The sequence below is a fragment of the Oncorhynchus mykiss genome, chromosome 20, assembly GCF_057628025.1.
Source record: "Oncorhynchus mykiss isolate SJ-2025 chromosome 20, ASM5762802v1, whole genome shotgun sequence".
Classification (NCBI taxonomy): Eukaryota; Metazoa; Chordata; class Actinopteri; order Salmoniformes; family Salmonidae; genus Oncorhynchus; species Oncorhynchus mykiss.
The window spans coordinates 37815041-37836392 of NC_143041.1; the positions used below are offsets into that span (position 1 = coordinate 37815041).

Here is a 21352-nt window from a genome sequence, read left to right on the forward strand (position 1 = left end):
CCACTCTACCTCCACCAGTCCAGAAGAAACAGACCAGCCACACCCCAGCTCCAACACCCACCAGCCCCCCACTCTACCTCCTCCAGTCCAGAAGAAACAGACCAGCCACACCCCAGCTCCAACACCCACCAGCCACCACTCTACCTCCACCAGTCCAGAAGAAACAGACCAGCCACACCCCAGCTCCAACACCCACCAGCCCCCCACTCTACCTCCTCCAGTCCAGAAGAAACAGACCAGCCACACCCCAGCTCCAACACCCACCAGCCCCCCACTCTACCTCCTCCAGTCCAGAAGAAACAGACCAGCCACACCCCAGCTCCAACACCCACCAGCCACCACTCTACCCCCTCCAGTCCAGAAGAAACAGACCAGCCACACCCCAGCTCCAACACCCACCAGCCCCCCACTCTACCTCCTCCAGTCCAGAAGAAACAGACCAGCCACACCCCAGCTCCAACACCCACCAGCCCCCCACTCTACCCCCTCCAGTCCAGAAGAAACACTGGCTGACATTGTCCTGTTCGTGGACTCAAATGGGAAACAATTCCCTAGACACAAAAGGTGTGGTGCCCAACAACGCAGAGGGCCATGGAGCTGCTTGATAAGGCCCATCTCGGGTTGCCAAGCCACATAATCATACACACCACACCTGCATGCTCAGCAGGAGAGGGTGGCGACTTCGCTACAGGTAGGGATACAGGTAGGGAACTGGCCCAGCCCCCACCAACGAAATGAGTGACATTAAACACATGATGAGTCTACTCTGCTCACATGTGATAGGCAGAGGGTCACGGTAAGATGAGCACAAGAACTCCACCCTCACACTACATCCACCCAAGTGGCATGCCACAAATGCCAATGAAAAACAAATCACATCTGCATAATAAGAGTTCACGTTAATTGAAAAATCCTATTTTAATTGTTGTTGTTGGATTGTGAGTGTTTATCTTATTTTGAAGGTAAAGAAAAACAGTTATGAAATCTTTTTACGTTGAATTTTTACAAGGATTGAAGTCCTCTGCTTTTGGGCTAAAGAGCAGAAACCCAGACTTCCTGAAAGAAATTGATGACGTTGTAGTACTATAGGAAACATGGTGCAGAGGTGATGTTTCCACTGGCTGTCCATTAGGTTATAGGGAGATAATTCTATCATCCACCAAATGAAAAGGAATCACACAGGGCAGAGACTCAGGGGGAATGCTAATATGGTATAAATCTGAACTAACTCCTTCAATCGAATTGATCAAAACAGGAGAATTCTTTATCTGGTTAAAAATCAACAAGAAGTGCATCTTAACAGATAAAAATGTCTTCCTCTGTGTCACATACATTCCCCCCTCAGAGTCACCCTACTTAAATGAAGAGAGTTTATCCATTCTAAACCAGAGATTAGTCACTTTCAGGCCCAAGGCAACGTACTGGTCTGTGGAGACCTGAACCTCCCCAAAAACAACTATGACAAAGTGAAAAACAAAAATGGAGCAGAGCTCCTGAAACTCTTGAACACTGGGTCTGTACATAGTCAATGCTAGGCTAAGAGGGGACTATTTTGGTAACAGTACTGTACAGTAGACTACTTTATCACTGACCTCAACCCAGAGTCTCTCAGAGCCTTCACAGTCAGCCCACTAACACCTCTCTCAGACCACAGTATAATCACAGTGTATCTGAGAAGATCTGAACCCAACCATGAAGCATCACGACCCAGTAAATGACATGGTACTAAAACAGGCCTATAGATGTAGTGCAAACAGTACAGACATCTACCAAAAAGCAATTAGTAGCCAAAACATACAATCCCTCCTGGACCACTTTTTAGCCTGAACATTCTCCTACAGCAATGAAGGTCCAAGTTTGGCCGTTTGGAACATGAACTTTACGTTTGACAAATGGCACTCCTTGGCTAATCTAAAGAAACATAAGAACAAACCAAACAGAATAGAGAATGAAAGATGGTTTGATAGTGATTGGAGAAATCTAACAAAGTCATTGAGAGGTATATTTAATCAAAAACACAGAGAACCAGAGAACAAAAATGTAGGCCTTCAATATGGGGAAACACTGAAGCAACACACCCTAAGAACAAAAAAGGAACGTCACATTAGAAGTCAGCTGGTTCGAAATGAGGAATCCATCGAATCAAAACACTTCTCATCATGAGGAATTGGCTTTCCAAAACCTCTACTGCAATATAACAACAAGCCCAGAAAAAAACATATACAAGAAAAATGACAAATCCTTGAATCAGACTATCAAAATCCAGAGGATACCTCAATTACAGAAGAATAATTATCAGAAAAACGATAAGCTCTCCAACCCAAAAAGGCCTGTGGTGCTGATGGTAATTTAAGTAATTTAAATGAAATGATCAAATATGCAGTACATAACGCAAATTCAAAGTGGCTATACTCAAATTCTTCAACATTATACTCGCTGCAGGTATTTTCCCCAATATTTGGAACCAAGGATTGATCACACCAATCTATAAAAAATGGAGACAAATTTAACTCAACTAATTTCAGAGGAATTTGCGTTAGTAGCAACTTGGGGAACATTCTCTGCAGTGTCATTAATAGCAGACTACGTCATTCCCTTGATGAACACAACGTCCTGAGCAGAAGCCAGATTGGAGGTTTACCGAATTACCACAACAGACCACATTTACCCCCATCACACTCTAATTGACAAACATGTAAACCAAAACCAAGGCACAATCTCGTGTTTTGTAGACTTCAAAAAAAGATTTGATTCAATTTGGCAGGAAGGTCTTTTTTCTAAACTAATAGAAAGTGGTATTGGAGGAAAAACATATGATGCTATTAAATCAATGTACACTAAAAACAAATGTGTGGTTAAAATTGGAAACAAGCAAACAGACTTCTTCTCTCAGGGACGTGGAGTGAAACAGGGCTGCCCAATAAGTCCAACACGATTTAACATCTACATTAATGAATTGACAAAAACGTTAGAAGAATCTTCAGAACCTGGTCTCACCCTACACAACACTGAAATCAAGTGTCTGCTGTACGCAGATGACCTGGTGCTGCTGTCTCCCACTAAAGAGGGGTTACAGCAGCACCTAGATCGTCTACACAGGTTCTGTCAGAACTGGGCTCTGATCGTTAACCTAAAGAAACTAATATAATGATATTCCAAAAAAGGTCTGGAAATGAAGATCACAAATATAAATTATATTTGGACACAGTGCTATTAGAACACACCAAAAACTATATGTATCTAGGACTAAATATCAGCAACACAGGTAGCTTTTACATGGCTATGAACGAGCTGAGACATTAAAAGAAACATTAAAATCAAAATTCCAATTAGGATCTGGCTCAGAATTGTTCTATATGGCAGTGAAGTATGGGGTCAGCTCTCTGATAATGAATTCACCAAATGGGACAAACATCCAATCGAAATACTGCATGCAGAGTTTCGCAAGACTGTATTGCAAGTGCAAAGAAAACCTCCAAATAACGCATGTAGAGCTGAATTGGGACAATACCCCCTCCTTATTCAAATAGGAAAAATAGGCATCAAATTTTCAGGACCAGAAGTAAGGTTATGCATATTCTTGATACCATTTGAGAGGAAACACTGTGGAATGTTGTAGGAGAATATAACACATTAGAGCTGGTAGTTGCTGTTAATGGAAATCACATTTCCACAACTACTATTAATATTGATCCCTTATTGCTGTTGGTCCCACCATTTTTTTTATATGCATACTTTGACAATGTAAGTCATTTAACTTGCCATGTCAATAAAGTCTATTGAATTGAATTGCAAGACAGAGAGACAGTTGGGGCAGAGGTAGAACAAGCTGAACCTAGATGTGAGGTTAGGGGTAAAACATCTCTACTCCATGACTCACTGGTGTAAATCCCATCCGTGACCTCCCACATCTCAGTCATCCACCCATCCACGCAGAGCTGTTCTGGAGGCTATAAGGAGAGACCAGAGTCATCCCTATTTAACTCCTCTGGAATGTAGAGAACAAAGAGAAGCCTGGAGGTGTTCTAAGAATGGATCTGCAAACAAAACCACACACACACACACACACACACACAGCCGGGGGGAGAGGAAGGAATTCTACAGAGGAAAAATGGATTTGCCTTAAACCTGTAATTACACACACACACATGCCCGCACCACACACACACCATAACTGAACTACGAAGCTATCTGCTAAACCAGGGTTCCCAAACTGGTGGCCCACGGCCCGAATTTGGCCTGAAGGGTGATTTCATTTTGTATTGTATTGTTTATGTTGGACAAAGAAGACCGTAAAAACTCTTATTTAAACATTTTACTTCCATTTTGGAAATCTGTTCCATCGTATTCCCACACGTAATACAGAGATACTGTGATCATATACACATGTAAGCAAGGCTTGAAATGATTATGTTCTAGTCAGATATTATATCTGTATGGGCTTCTTGCTGTCAATTTGCAGTCTACAAATGATGTATAATTATGTTCAGGCCCCCTGACCGTCCACTCAAGACAGAATCTATAGTTGATGATCCCTGTACTAAACTTTACCTGACACACCATTCATACCAAACTGCTGCCTAACTATGTTAAAATTAGACACTTTCTACGTGACTCAGATCACTAAACAGCAGTTTCAATTTGAACAACTTTCAACCGCTTGGTTTAGCCTGAAGCCAATCTAAAACCTCACATCAATCTACACAGCTCCTTTTATTGTGTTTTACCAGCTCCTTCCTCCCCTCTCCATCCCTCCCTCTGTCTTTGCCTCGCTGGATTGGTTGGGAACCCCAGTTGCTAAAAAGACAGAAGTGTGTGCATGTGGGTCTCTGTGCGTTTATGAACAGATGTGTGTGTGAGAGAGTGTGTGTGTGTGTGTGTATGATTTGCCCTGCAGTTTGTTTGTTTACCCTAACAGGCAGTAGCAGAGCCGGAGATTGCAGGCTGGAGCAGCAGCTTCCTGTAGGCTACCCAGGAAGGGAGAGGGGATGTTTGGTGCCATCGCCCCAGGGAGAGGTGTCAAGGCCAGAGCTCCGTGGCGTGGTGCCTAGTGACACCCGGAGACCCAGAACTGGGCAACACACACACACACACACACACACACACACACACACACACACGTCGCCTTGCTGTTACCACCAGGGGTTACCCTAGCGTACTGTGGATGCCCTGCAAAGGTCTATCACATGAAACACAGTATAGGTATCTGAAGATGACAAAGAGCAGATATGGCTGATCTAGCCAAGACTCTGAAAATGTGATGATACTGCCATGTGCCCTGCATTGTTATGTGCACTACTATGTCATGTACACTACTATGTCATGTACACTACTATGTCATGTTCACCGAAAGAGAGAGACTGATGAGCTACTCAAAGAAAAGTTCAAAGTTCAAATGATGGATTTTCCTTTTTTAGAAAGACCTGACATCTCACTCAAAGGGCTGCCACAATAACATCTCTGTATCCTTCCTCTATATGCTGTTCCAGACACACACACAGGGCTGTCACTATAACATCTCTGTATCCTTCCTCTATATGCTGTTCCAGACACACACACAGGGCTGTCACTATAACATCTCTGTATCCTTCCTCTGTGTGCTGTTCCAGACACACACACAGGGCTGCCAGTATAACATCTCTGTATCCTTCCTCTATATGCTGTTCCAGACACACAGGGCTGTCACTATAACATCTCTGTATCCTTCCTCTATATGCTGTTCCAGACACACACACAGGGCTGTCACTATAACATCTCTGTATCCTTCCTCTGTATGCTGTTCCAGACTCACACACAGGGCTGCCAGTATACGTGCTGTTATTACTGGCTCGAACTATAGCATCTCACCAGACCAGTGAATGCAGAAAAAAGCTGTGTGTGTGTGTGTGTTTGTGTGTGTGTGTGTGTGTGTGGCTGTCTGTCTGTCTGTCTCTTGTATGTCATTTTCACCAAACCCCTTGAGACACACACACACACACACACACACACACACACACACACACACACACACACACACACACACACACGCGTTACACGGCCACACACACATATCCCCCTCACTGTTATGTCTTATTCATGCTGTATCAATTCATAGTAACCAGACCAGTCCGTCTGTACACACACACACACACACTGGGACCAAATTAATGAAGTTAGGTTTCCCCTGGTGTGTATCTGGAACATCAGGACTGCAGTTATCAGGAGCTCTGCACATCACAGGACACACACACAGGGGACTGATGTCTAAGCGATGTAAAGTTAATATCTAACAACCCTCCATCCATCTGTTGAATTATTCATGAACACAGAATCGTTAGTACAAACATCTCACTCACTCACTCACTCAACACACACACACACACACACACACACACGGTTTGGTAAGGCATGTGATGTATAAGAAATTGTTTAGTAGAATTATTGTCAACCCTAAATATCTTCATATAATTTATAAATACAGTTTATATAGGTTTTATACACATTTTCTGTATAAATAGCTTCTTAAATATATGTTCTTCTTTGAAAAGCTGTGAGTGTTCTTTTTTTATACGATACAACATCAGAAGTCTACTTGTTGCATTTACAACTTGTGTAAGTCCTGTCATCAACTGATTTCAGCCAGTGTATGGCTGTGCATTCACTGCATTGTTTGAATAAAATGTTGGCATATTGTCAGTTAATTTGAAAACTTGGAATCATTCCACTAAAAACGGTCTGGCTAACTAACAAACAGTGGAGGTAAATTCTTCAAATTCATACATTTACACAATATCTTATCACAGCACTGGCAAACCACAGTTGACCAACACCCTGACCAAAATGGCTGACCTTTATCCCATCATAACAACGTTCATGTCCATTCTAGTATTCTAATTCCATGTCCGACCCCATCTAACAGACAACACTGAACACTCATGATAACTGAGTTAAAATATGACAAACAGAGCAGCCAAGAGCCGAAGAACACAAACAACAACCTCAACACCAAAACGCACACAGGAAGGAGAAACAACACAACCTGAAAACAAGGAACCCATAATTACCCACAATCCTATGGCACAGATACAATACATTATGTTGTGCATTCAGCAAGTATTCACACCCCTTACATTTTTCCACATCTTGTTGTGTTACAGCCTGAATTTAAAATGGATTACATTTAGATTCTGTGTGTCTGGCCTACACACAATACCTATAATGCCAATGTGGAATTAAGAGCGATAGAGAAACATTGCTTCAGGAGGTATGATCTAAGGGACTGACAGTTGGTATTCAGCAGTCATAAAAGCCTTATTTACTTTGAAGAACTACTAAAATGGTGATTTTGTCAGACAGCATAGACAGCAGCTCTATAGACATGAGATGATGACTTGAAGAATGAAATAATAAAGTCATAAAATAAAACAAGTGTGTGTGAGAGAGAGAGAGAGAGAGAGAGACAAGGCCTCACTCTACTCTACTCTATCTGAAGTCAAGTGTCTACTGTTTTCTGATGATCTGGTGCTTCTGTCACCAACCAAGGAGGGTCTGCAGCAGCACCTAGATCTCCTGCACAGATTCTATCAGACCTGGGCCCTGACAGACCTGGGCCCTGACAGACCTGGGCCCTGACAGTAAATCTCAGTAAGACCAAAATAATGTTGTTCCAAAAAAGGTCCAGTCGCCAGGACCACAAATACAAATTCCATCTAGACGCCGTTACCCTAGAGCTCACAAAAAAACTATACAGACCTCGACCTAAACATCAGCGCCACAGGTATCTTCCACAAAGCTGTGAACGATCTGAGAGACAAGGCAAGAAGGGCCTTCTATGCCATCAAAAGGAACATAAAATTCATCATACCAATTAGGATCTGGCTAAAAATACTTGAATCAGTTATAGAACCCATTGTCCTTTATGGTTGTGAGGTCTGGGGTCCGCTCACCAACCAACAATATCCTCCGTGTACAACGTAAAACACCAAATAATGCATGCAGAGCAGAATTAGGCCGATACCCACTAATTATCAAAATCCAGAAAAGAGCTGTTAAATTCAACACCCACCTAAAAGGAAGCGATTCCCAAACCTTCCATAACAAAGCCATCACCTACAGAGAGATGAACCTGGAGACGAGTCCCTTAAGCAAGCTGGTCCTGGGGCTCTGTTCACAAACACAAACACACCCCACAGAGCAACAGGACAGCAATACAATTAGTCCCAACCAAATCATGAGAAAACAAAAAGATAATTGACACATTGGAAAGAATTAACAAAAAAGACAGAGCAAACTAGAATGTTATCTGGCCCTAAACAGAGTACACAGTGGCAGAATACCTGACCACTGTGACTGACCCAAACTTAAGGAAAGCTTTGACTGTGTACAGACTCAATGAGCATAGCCTTGCTATTGAGAGAGGCCGCCGTAGGCAGACATGGCTCTCAAGAGAAGACAGGCTATGTGCTCACTGCCCACAAAATGAGGTGGAAACTGAGCTGTACTTCCAAACCTCCTGTCAAATATAAATGTACCGTATTAGAGAGACATATTTCCCTCAGATTACACAGATCCACAAAATGTATGACCATATTAGAGAGACATATTTCCCTCAGATTACACAGATCCACAAAATGTATGACCATATTAGAGAGACATATTTCCCTCAGATTACACAGACCCACAAGGAATTCAAAGTACAGGACCATTCTGGAAGAAAACCTGATGGAGTCTGCAAAAGACCTGAGACTGGGATGGAGATTTGTCTTCCAACAAGACAATAATCCAAAACATAAAGCAAAATCTACAATGGAATGGTTCAAAAATAAACATATCCAGGTGTTAGTATGGCCAAGTCAAAGTCCAGACCTGAATCCAATCGGGAATCTGTGGAAAGAACTGAAAACTGCTGTTCACAAATGCTCTCCATCCAACCTCACTGAGCTCGAGCTGTTTTGCAAGGAGGAATGGGAAAAAATTTCAGTCTCTCGATGTGCAAAACAGATAGAGACATACCCCAAGCGACTTACAGCTGTAATCGCAGCAAAAGGTGGCGCTACAAAGTATTAACTTAAGGGGGCTGAATAACTTTGCACGCCCAATTTTTCAGTTTTTGATTTGTTAAAAAAGTTTGAAATATCCAATAAATGTCGTTCCACTTCATGATTGTGTCCCACTTGTTGTTGATTCTTTACAAAAAAATACAGTTTATATCTTTATGTTTGAAGCCTGAAATGTGGCAAAAGGTCGCAAAGTTCAAGGGGGCCGAATACTTTCGCAAGGCACTGTAGCTAAGGCCCTTTTTCTCTAAATGAACCTTAGAAAGAACGTTATCTCAAGTGAATGCCTGCTTTCACAATATTAGCAAGCTGAGGTATAATTAGTGTCTGTGTGTGTAATTACATGCAGTATTATTCTGTGTGTCTCTGTTAGGGTTTGTGTATCAGACCAATCATGTTGTCAAGCATCAGCACGGAAACAAGCAACAAACCACACCCCTTTACACGCCCCAGAAAAATCTCTCACACACTCATCTTCTCTACCAATCTTTACCCCCCACAGTGTAGGGGGACTGCACCCTTCCCCTCCTCTCCTCTTACACCCCCCCCCCCCCCCACTCACACATGCACACACACACCTAGCCTACCAATGTTGTAGGTAAAGGGAACCACAGCCACCCTTGCTTCCTCCTCCTCATCCCCTAATTTATTTTGACAGTAACAACAACCTTTCTCTTCCAAACTTCACTTTTTAGCTCAAACTACTAGAGCTAAATGTGCTGGGTACTCACCTTACAAACCCGTATTGTCCTGTAAACAAGTAATGAGAGGACTGGATTAATGACTAGAGAGATGGCGAGATAGAGAGGAGCGAGAGCAAGAGAGCAAGAGAGAGAGAGAGAGAGAGAGAAAGAGAGAGAGAGAGAGAGAGAGAGAGCTAGAGAGAGAGAGAGGAGGGAGAGCGAGGGAGGGAGAGCGAGAGAGAGAGAGCTAGAGAGAGAGAGAGCTAGAGCTATAGAGTGAGAAGGGAAGCTAGCTAACATCTGGGATTAGAGTTCCACCTGAGGGCAGGAGACTTTCCCATTAACCCTCTTGTTAAGAGGCAGACCCTAACAAGCCCCTGTGAACACTTAGAGCATGTGTAGAGACAGACACAGAAACACACCGTCAGTCTTCCTGTGGGAGTGAAAATGTTTTTTAAAGCACTCGAAGATCTCTCTACTGGCTATAGCCTTACTACGTCAGTCTGGGCCCCGACCCTGTGTGGTGACTCTCTACTGGCTATAGCCTGACTACGTCAGTCTGGGCCCCGACCCCGTGTGGTGACTCTCTACTGGCTATAGCCTTACTACGTCAGTCTGGGCCCCGACCCCGTGTGGTGACTCTCTACTGGCTATAGCCTGACTACTGTACGTCAGTCTGGCCCCGACCCCGTGTGGTGACTCTCTACTGGCTATAGCCTTACTACGTCAGTCTGGGCCCCGACCCCGTGTGGTGACTCTCTACTGGTAATAGCCTGACTACGTCAGTCTGGGCCCCGACCCCGTGTGGTGACTCTCTACTGGCTATAGCCTGACCACGTCAGTCTGGGCATCGACCCCGTGTGGTGACTCTCTACTGGCTATAGCCTTACTACGTCAGTCTGGGCCCCGACCCCGTGTGGTGACTCTCTACTGGCTATAGCCTTACTACGTCAGTCTGGGCCCCGACCCCGTGTGGTGACTCTCTACTGGCTATAGCCTGACCACGTCAGTCTGGGCCCCGACCCCGTGTGGTGAATCTCTACTGGCTATAGCCTTACTACGTCAGTCTGGGCCCCGACCCCGTGTGGTGACTCTCTACTGGTAATAGCCTGACTACGTCAGTCTGGGCCCCGACCCCGTGTGGTGACTCTCTACTGGCTATAGCCTTACTACGCTAGTCTGGGCCCCGACCCTGTGTGGTGACTCTCTACTGGCTATAGCCTGACTACGTCAGTCTGGGCCCCGACCCCGTGTGGTGACTCTCTACTGGCTATTGCCTTACTACGTCAGTCTGGGCCCCGACCCCGTGTGGTGACTCTCTACTGGCTATAGCCTTACTACGTCAGTCTGGGCCCCGACCCTGTGTGGTGACTCTCTACTGAATATAGCCTGACTACGTCAGTCTGGGCCCCGACCCCGTGTGGTGACTCTCTACTGGCTATAGCCTGACCACGTCAGTCTGGGCATCGACCCCGTGTGGTGACTCTCTACTGTCTATAGCCTTACTACGTCAGTCTGGGCCCCGACCCCGTGTGGTGACTCTCTACTGGCTATAGCCTGACCACGTCAGTCTGGGCATCGACCCCGTGTGGTGACTCTCTACTGTCTATAGCCTTACTACGTCAGTCTGGGCCCCGACCCCGTGTGGTGACTCTCTACTGGCTATAGCCTTACTACGTCAGTCTGGGCCCCGGCCCCGGTCCTTGTCAACTTAGTGGAATAAGGAAAGAATCAGAAAAATGAAGAAAACACAGACATGCACAGCGCTGGCACACAGTGAATGGTGTCAACACATGTTTAACATTCTCAAGGATCTAATTCTCCAGAATGTGTTATGAAAGAAGCCAGCTAGTAAGGGAAATAAAGAGCAGTGGAAGTGGAAGCAGAGAGATCTGCTAATCCAGTCATTTAGCTGCTGTCTGGCAGAGTCTGGTCTGGTTGATCATCAATGGCTCAAGGTTCTCCCTTCTTTCATTAATTTTCTTCATGCGTGTGTAGTGTACAGTGGTGATGACAGTCCTAAGACTATATACATTTAACAGGAGTGGACTAGACTCTATTGGAAGTGGAAAGGGACGGGTAAGATTAGAAAAGGATATGGACTGAGAATGGGACTGGGACTAGGATTGGGACTGGGACTAGGAATGGGACTGACTAGGATTGGGACTGGGACTAGGAATGGGACTGGGACTAGGAATGGGACTGACTAGGATTGGGACTGGGACTAGGAATGGGACTGGGACTAGGAATGGGACTGGGACTAGGAATGGGACTGGGACTAGGAATGGGACTGGGACTGGGACTGGGACTAGGAATGGGACTGGGACTGGGACTAGGAATGGGACTGGGACTAGGAATGGGACTGGGAATGGGACTGGGACTAGGAATGGGACTGGGAATGGGACTAGGAATGGGACTGGGACTAGGAATGGGACTAGGAATGGGACTGGGACTAGGACTGGTACTGGGACTAGGAATGAGACTAGGACTAGGACTAGGACTGGGAATGGGACTAGGAATGGGACTGGGACTAGGAATGGGACTAGGAATGGGACTGGGAATAGGGACAGGAGAAGTGCAGAGGGAGATTATTTTTCCATGTCCCAATGTTTCATTATTCCCATATGCAGCAGCAGGTAATCTGAAGTGGAATGATTGGTGCCGGAGCGATCGACCAGGGACACTCATTTTCCTTTGAAAATGGAACAGAACACCCATTCAAGTTTAGCCTTACTTTGGAATGGTCATGCCACGGGAGTGTGTACTGTATGTGTGTGGTGTGTGTGTGTGTGTGTGTGTGTGTGTGTGTGTGTGTGTGTGTGTGTGTGTGTGTGTGTGTGTGTGTGTGTGTGTGTGTGTGTACTGTATGTGTGTGTGTGTGTGTGTGTGTATGGTAGAGAGAGAATAAACCACTGGGATCCATAACCAAACACTAAACTAGCAATTCGTACCCAGACGACCAGCAATAATGACTCCTCTAGTAGCAGTTTGGATTCCTCTCCAACAACATCAAACTGTCCCTGCTACACAACAACATCAAACTGTCCCTGCTGCCCAACACACTCAACAACATCAAACTGTCCCTGCTACCCAACACACACAACAACATCAAACTGTCCCTGCTGCCCAACAACATCAAACTGTCCCTGCTGCCCAACACACTCAACAACAACAACAAACTGTCCCTGCTACCCAACACACTCAACAACAACAAACTGTCCCTGCTACCCAACACACTCAACAACATCAAACTGTCCCTGCTACCCAACAACAACAAACTGTCCCTGCTACCCAACACACTCAACAACAACAAACTGTCCCTGCTACCCAACACACTCAACAACAACAAACTGTCCCTGCTACCCAACACACTCAACAACATCAAACTGTCCCTGCTACCCAACACACTCAACAACAACAACAAACTGTCCCTGCTACCCAACACACTCAACAACATCAAACTGTCCCTGCTACCCAACACACTCAACAAAAACAAACTGTCCCTGCTACCCAACACACCCAACAACAACAACAAACTGTCCCTGCTACCCAACACACTCAACAACAACAACAAACTGTCCCTGCTACCCAACACACCCAACAACAACAACAAACTGTCCCTGCTACCCAACACACTCAACAACATCAAACTGTCCCTGCTACCCAACACACTCAACAACATCAAACTGTCCCTGCTACCCAACACACACAACAACAACAACAAACTGTCCCTGCTACCCAACACACTCAACAACATCAAACTGTCCCTGCTACCCAACACACTCAACAACATCAAACTGTCCCTGCTACCCAACACACTCAACAACAACAAACTGTCCCTGCTACCCAACACACTCAACAACATCAAACTGTCCCTGCTACCCAACACACTCAACAACATCAAACTGTCCCTGCTACCCAACACACTCAACAACAACAACAAACTGTCCCTGCTACCCAACACACTCAACAACAACAAACTGTCCCTGCTACCCAACACACTCAACAACATCAAACTGTCCCTGCTACCCAACACACTCAACAACATCAAACAAACTATCCCTGCTACCCAACACACTCAAATGCTCCATTATTCAATTATCCTCACACACACACACATAGTCATATGAGCATTAGTCATCAAGCGTACTCTGCAGATGACTTTTCAACAATACAGACAACGCACTCCGAGTTCTACTCATCCAGTGTTCATAAGCACACCCACACACTTCCATGGCAGGAAGCCGGTAAAGGGTGAGCGAGAGAAGGCATGTGGGTACTCACATACAAGGAGTAAGATGGGGAAAGTGTGTGTACTCACAGGAGTGAGACAGAGAAGGCATGTGGGTACTCACATACAAGGAGTAAGATGGATAAAGTGTGTGTACTCACAGGAGTGAGACAGAGAGTCCGTACCGAAGAGACTGTGTAAGATAGTAGACATAAGAGTGTGTTGTACTCACAGACGTGACAGTGCAGGGTTCTTCTGAAACAGCAGTTCTGGAAGGTTCTGCAGTTGGTTTCTATTCAGGCGCCTGCCACAGAGAATACATTATTAGTGCAGCAGATACAGTGAACTCTGAAAGTATTGGGACAGTGACAAATGTATTGTTGTTTTGGCTCTGTACTCCAGCACTTTGGATTTGACATGATACAATGCAGACTGTCAGCTTTAATTTGAGGGTATTTTCATCCATATTGTGCACAGTCCCATCCCCCATTTTAGGGGACCAAAAGTATTGAGACAAATTCACTTATATGTGTATTAAATTGGTAAAAACGTAAGTATTTGGTCCCATATATATAGCACTCAATAACTACATCAAGCTTGTGACTCTACAAACTTGTTGAATGCATTTGCTGTTTATTTTGGTTGTGTTTCAGATTATTTTGTGTCCAATGGAAATGAATGGTAAATAATGTGCTGTGTCATTTTGGAGTCACTTTTATTGTTAATAAGAATTCAATATATTTCTGAACACTTCTACATGAATGTTGATGCTACCATGATTATGGATAACCCTAAATGAATTGTGAATAATGATGAGTAAGAAAGTTAACACACAAAACTCATCGCCCCCAAGACATGCGAACCTCTCTCCATTATAATAACAGGAGAGGTTAGCATTTTATATCATATCTCCAAGACATGCTAACCTCTCATCATTACAAGAACAGGAGAGGTTAGCATTTTATATCATACCTCCAAGACATGCTAACCTCTCACCATTACAAGAACAGGAGAGGTTAGCATGTTATATCATACCTCCAAGACATGCTAACCTCTCACCATTACAATAACAGGAGGGGTTAGCATTTTATATCATACCTCCAAGACATGCTAACCTCTCTCCATTACAATAACAGGAGGGGTTAGCATTTTATATCATACCTCCAAGACATGCTAACCTCTCTCCATTACAATAACAGGAGGGGTTAGCATTTTATATCATACCTCCAAGACATGCTAACCTCTCTCCATTACAATAACAGGAGGGGTTAGCATTTTATATCATACCTCCAAGACATGCTAACCTCTCACCATTACAATAACAGGAGGGGTTAGCATTTTATATCATACCTCCAAGACATGCGAATCTCTCACCATTACAAGAACAGGAGAGGTTAGCATTTTATATCATACCTCCAAGACATGCTAACCTCTCACCATTACAATAACAGGAGGGGTTAGCATTTTATATCATACCTCCAAGACATGCTAACCTCTCTCCATTACAATAACAGGAGGGGTTAGCATTTTATATCATACCTCCAAGACATGCTAACCTCTCTCCATTACAATAACAGGAGGGGTTAGCATTTTATATCATACCTCCAAGACATGCTAACCTCTCACCATTACAATAACAGGAGGGGTTAGCATTTTATATCGTACCTCCAAGACATGCGAATCTCTCACCATTACAAGAACAGGAGAGGCTAGCATTTTTTGGGGCGTATGATATCTGTGCGTCTATTCACCCGATATGGATGAAAATACAGTATGAACTTTAACCTCATAGTCAGTGTATCATTTCCAATCCAAAGTGCCGCAGTCCAGATCCAAAACAACAAAATGTGTCACTGTCCCAATACTTTTATAGCTCACTTTTTGTACCGGTCCAGTATGCACTGGAAATCAGCTCTGCACTGTGGGGCACAACTCAATGATGAATGGTATATTATTTCTGCAAATTGCACACCAACACTGCATATAGCAATACATTACACATAGCAACACGTTATTGTTTATAAGTAGATTGTATTTCAGTTCACAACCATAAGAGGATATTTTGACACTTCATTTCAACAGTCCCCTATAGACGTATCAGTTATGTGAACACATCCAGCTTGCATCTGCAGGGGACTAAGAAAACAATGGTTACTAAAGAACATTTGCAGAGGCAGAAGAGCTGAAGCCTCCAGGCAGCTTGGCACTGCCTTCTCCTCCCAGGGATAATGAAGGACGGCTGGAAGGCTTTATGCAAATACAACCATTAGCAAAATCAGGAACAGACTGATGCTAATTGCCATTTAAAAACACAGCTTTATTCCGTCTCAATGCTCCACTGGAAACACATGGGAGTTATTGGAGGTGAATGGGACTGAATGGGAGAATAGAGACAGGTCGGGTCGTGCCTGTAATATAGCATAGACCGTTGTGTGGACCCAGAGTCATAGACAGATACACAGACTGGGTTGGAGATGGAGAATTATAAAAGACTTGACTGGGTTTCTAGCGGCTCCGTTCATACTTAACTGGACACCTTAAGATAACCTACTTTAATATTATGTCCAGAGGTGGACCTGCTAATAAGTTAGTAGCTTTATACTATGTTCAAAGGAAGGTAAATGTTGTGCACTGATATAGTTGTTAGACCCATTCACTTCGAGATGACACTACGTGGTCAACGGTATGTCGACACCCCTTCAAATCTGTGGATTCGGCTATTTCAGTCACACCCGTTGCTTACAGGTGTATGAAATCGAGCTAACCGCCATGCAATCTTCATAGACAGACATTGGCAGTAGAATGGCCAAACGGAAGAGCTCAGTGACTTTCAACATGGCACCATCATAGGATGCCACCTTTCCAACAAGTCAGTTCGTCAAATTTCTACCCTGCTAGAGCTGCCTAGACATCTGTAAGTGCTGTTATTGTGAAGTGGAATGTCTAGGAGCAACAATGGCTCAGCTGTGAAGTGCTAGGCCACACAAGCTCACAGAATGGGACAGCCGAGTGCTGAAGCGCATATCGCGTAAAAATCATCTGTCCTCAGCAACACTCACTACCGAATACCAAGCCGTCTCTGCTTCATGAAATGGATTTCCATGGCCGAGCAGCCGCACACAAGCCTAAGATCACCATGCACAATACCAAGTGTCGACTGGAGTGGTGTAAAGCTCTCCACCGTTGGACTCTGGAGCAGTGGAAACGCGTTCTCTGGAGTGATGAATCACGCTTCACCATCTGGCAGTCTGACGGACAAATCTAGCTTTGGAAGATGGCTGGAGAATGCTACGTGCCCGAATACATAGTGCCAATTGTAAGTTTGGTGGAGGAGGAATAATGGTCTGGGGCTGTGTTTCATGGTTCAGGCTAGCCCCTTAAGTTCCAGCATACAATGACATTCTAGACGATTCTGTGCTTCCAACTTTGTGGCAACAGTTTGGGGAAGTCCCTTTCCTGTTTCAGCATGACAATGCCCATGTTCACAACATGAGGTCCATACAGAAATAGTTTGTCGAGATCGATTTGGAAGAACTTGACTGGCCTGCAGGGGGCCCTGACCTTAACCCCATCAAACACCTTTGGGATGAATTGGAACACCAACTGCGAGCCAGACCAATTCGGCCAACATCAGTGCAAAGTCACTTTAACTATACATTCATGTACATACTACCTCAATTAGCCCGACTAACCAGGGCCCCCGCACATTGGCTACCCGGACAATCAGCATTGTGTCCCGCCACCCGCCACCCGCCAACCCCTCTTTTATGCTACTGCTACTCTCTGTTTATCGTATATGCATTGTCACTTTAACCATACCCACATGTACATACCACCTCAATCAGCCCGACTAACCGGTGCCTGCATATAGGCTCGCTACAGTTATAGCCTCACTGCTGTATATATCCTCACTACCGTATATAGCCTCGCTGCCGTATATAGCCTCGCTGCCGTATATAGCCTCTCTACTGTATATAGCCTCTCTACTGTATAAAGCCTCTCTACTGTATATAGCCTCTCTATTGTCTATAGCCTCTCTGCCGTATATAACCTCGCTGCCGTATATAGCCTCGCTGCCGTATATAGCCTCTCTGCCGTATATAGCCTCTCTGCCGTATATAGCCTCTCTACTGTATATTGCCTCTCTACCGTATATAGCCTCGCTGCCGTATATAGCCTCTCTACTGTATATAGCCTCTCTACCGTATATAGCCTCTCTACCGTATATAGCCTCTCTACCGTATATAGCCTCTCTACTGTATATAGCCTCTCTACCGTATATAGCCTCTCTACCGTATATAGCCTCTCTACCGTATACAGCCTCACTGCCGTAAATAGCCTCTACTGTTTGGCCCTTTCCGGGGGTATCATTGAATGGGGCCACAGTGTCTCCTGACCCTTTCTGTCTCAGCCTCCAGTATTTATGCTGCAGTAGTTTATGTGTCGGGGGGCTATGGTCAGTCTGTTATATCTGGAGTACTTCTCCTGTCTTATCCGGTGTCCTGTGTGAATTTAAGTATGCTCTCTCTAATTCTCCCTTTCTCTCTTTCTTTCTCTCTCTCTCGGAGGACCTAGGACCATGCCTCAGGACTACCTGCATGATGACTCCTTGCTGTCCCCAGTCCACCTGGCCGTGCTGCTGCTCCAGTTTCAACTGTTCTGCCTACGGCTATGGAATCCTGACCTGTTCACCGGACGTGCTACCTGTCCCAAACATGCTGTTTTCAACTCTCTAGAAACAGCAGGAGTGGTAGAGATACTCTTAATGATCGGTTATGAAAAGACAACTGACATTTACTCCTGAGGTGCTGACTTGCTGCACCCTCGACAACTACTGTGATTATTATTATTTGACCATGCTTGTGATTTATGAACATTTGAACATCTTGGCCATGTTCTGTTATAATCTCAAACCTCTCTAGGTTTCTTCCTAGGTTTTGGCCTGTCTAGGGAGTTTTTCCTAGCCACCGTGCTTCTACACCTGCATTGCTTGCTGTTTGGGGTTTTCGGCTGAGTTTCTGTACAGCACTTTGAGATATCAGCTGATGTACGAAGGGCTATATAAATACATTTGATTGATCAAATCTCTGTACACTTAAGCCTCACCACAGGTTCAGTGACCAACTGAAGAGTGTGTCTGATGTAGTCCTCAAACACACTGGGTGGGGCCATGTGGCGGCCATGTTTGCACTTCAACCATCATGTGTGTGTGTGTGTACTGCTCCGTTACGTACTGTGGCTTACACCACATACTGTATGGCGGTTTTACGTGTTCACCCGTGGTGTGGTGAGCGTGTCACCCGTGGTGTGGTGAGCGTGTTTGTCCGTGTATTGTGTTACCCTGCTGTTTACAAGCTGTTCAACAGACTGTCTGGTAAAGACTCATGTTCCAGTGATGGACCAGGGCTGTGGCTGAGCCTCCTGGAGAAGGATGGGTTAGGTAAACCCATGGTAAAGCCTTATGTTTCAGTGATGGACCAGGGCTGTGGCTGAGCCTCCTGGAGAAGGATGGGTTAGGTAAACCCATGGTAAAGCCTCATGTTTCAGTGATGGACCAGGGCTGTGGCTGAGCCTCCTGGAGAAGGATGGGTTAGGTAAACCCATGGTAAAACCTTGTGGTCCACTGATGGACCAGGGCAGTGGCTGAGCCTCCTGGAGAAGGATAGGTTAGGTAAACCCATGGTAAAACCTCTGCAAAACTTGCCTGCTCCCAGGCCGCCACCCCCGATGGACAGGGATGATAAAATAGGGCCAAACCCTAAACCTATTTGAGACGAAATTTGAACACACAGACACATGCTGTAAACCTACTTACAGCCTCTCCAGCTCCTTCATGTCATCAAACGCTCCACGCTCTATCGCTCCAATCTGATTCTCCATCAGCTGCCTACAGAGAGAGAGAAAGAGAGAGAGATAAGTGTTAGGGGTTATATCACATAGTGCTGCATTTCTCTAAAAGTAGATGGTAGTGTATAAAACCAACATGTATTGTTTGAAGCTAGCGCATGTGAAAAGCCTGTGAAATAGTCCCCCCCCCCCCCCCCCCTCTCCGAGTGCAAGTTCAGTTTTTTGCTCTAACACTACACAGCGGATTCACATAATCAAAGTAGTGTAGCACGAGGGCAAAAAACAAAGTGTTCACCCAGGGGGGGCCCCAGGACTGAGTTTGGAAAACCCTGGTCTTGGGCTTGATGTGGAATCTTGGCCCCGGTGGGCATCACAGGGATTGTAGCCAGTAAAGAATTTCTGAAGGTAGGTTAGTGAGGCAGGCCAATGTGCCTTCAGGCCTAGTGTGGTCTGATGTAGAGGGGGAGGGGGAGGCAGGGGCAGGGGTGAGAGAGGCACGGGTGAGGCAGGGAGGACCAAGGGGAGTCAGGAGTGAGATCCTGGGCTGGGTGGTTCAAAGAACAATGGGGGAAAATGAGACCCAGTGTGGAGCTGTCCTCGGGGCCATGGAGATGTCAGAGCACTGTGTGTGTGTGTGTCCAAAGAGCTGTCTGGTCAGGTGTTAGCACTGCAGGCTACAAACATACATGCTTATGGAGTGATTTCACATACACACTGCCAAAGCTAACGCACTGGATTTCACATACACACTGCCAAAGCTAACGCACTGGATTTCACATACACACTGCCAAAGCTAATGCACTGGATTTCATATACACACTGCCAAAGCTAACGCACTGGATTTCACATACACACTGCCAAAGCTAACGCACTGGATATCATATACACACTGCCAAAGCTAACGCACTGGATTTCATATACACACTGCCAAAGCTAACACACTGGATTTCACATACACACTGCCAAAGCTAACGCACTGGATATCATATACACACTGCCAAAGCTAACGCACTGGATTTCATATACACACTGCCAAAGCTAACACACTGGATTTCACATACACACTGCCAAAGCTAACGCACTGGATTTCACATACACACTGCCAAAGCTAACGCACTGGATTTCACATACACACTGCCAAAGCTAACGCACTGGATATCATATACACACTGTCAAAGCTAACGTACTGGATTTCAAATACACACTGCCAAAGCTAACACACTGGATGGTTTGGGAAGTGTTGCAATAAAAGTTTAGGGAAAGATAAGCGTCCAGGTCTAAGCGTCCAACAGCGTCCAAGCGTCCAGCGTTCCTTCATCCAGAGTACCGTTCTGTGTGTTCTATGAGGCCTCGCGGCTCCACTCAGCAGTCTGTGAGTACCATTCTGTGTGTGTTCTGTGAGGCCTCGCGGCTCCACTCAGCAGTCTGTGAGTACCGTTCTGTGTGTGTGTTCTGTGAGGCCTCGCGGCTCCACTCAGCAGTTTGTGAGTACCGTTCTGTCTGTGTTCTGTGAGGCCTCGCGGCTCCACTCAGCAGTCTGTGAGTACTGTTCTGTG

At 45.2% G+C, this 21352-nt stretch overlaps 1 protein-coding gene across 1 annotated transcript in view; it reads right to left on the reverse strand.

Moving 5' to 3' along the window:
* The window catches only part of LOC110499533 (slit homolog 1 protein), a 188317-nt gene that overhangs the window by 144711 nt on the left and 22254 nt on the right, over positions 1–21352 (reverse strand). The window contains exons 3-4 of the mRNA XM_036956210.2: positions 19765–19836; positions 14182–14253 (exon numbers count right to left, since the gene is read on the reverse strand). Coding sequence (XP_036812105.2) covers positions 14182–14253; positions 19765–19836 — 144 coding nt within the window. The remainder of the gene's footprint in view (positions 1–14181; positions 14254–19764; positions 19837–21352) is intronic.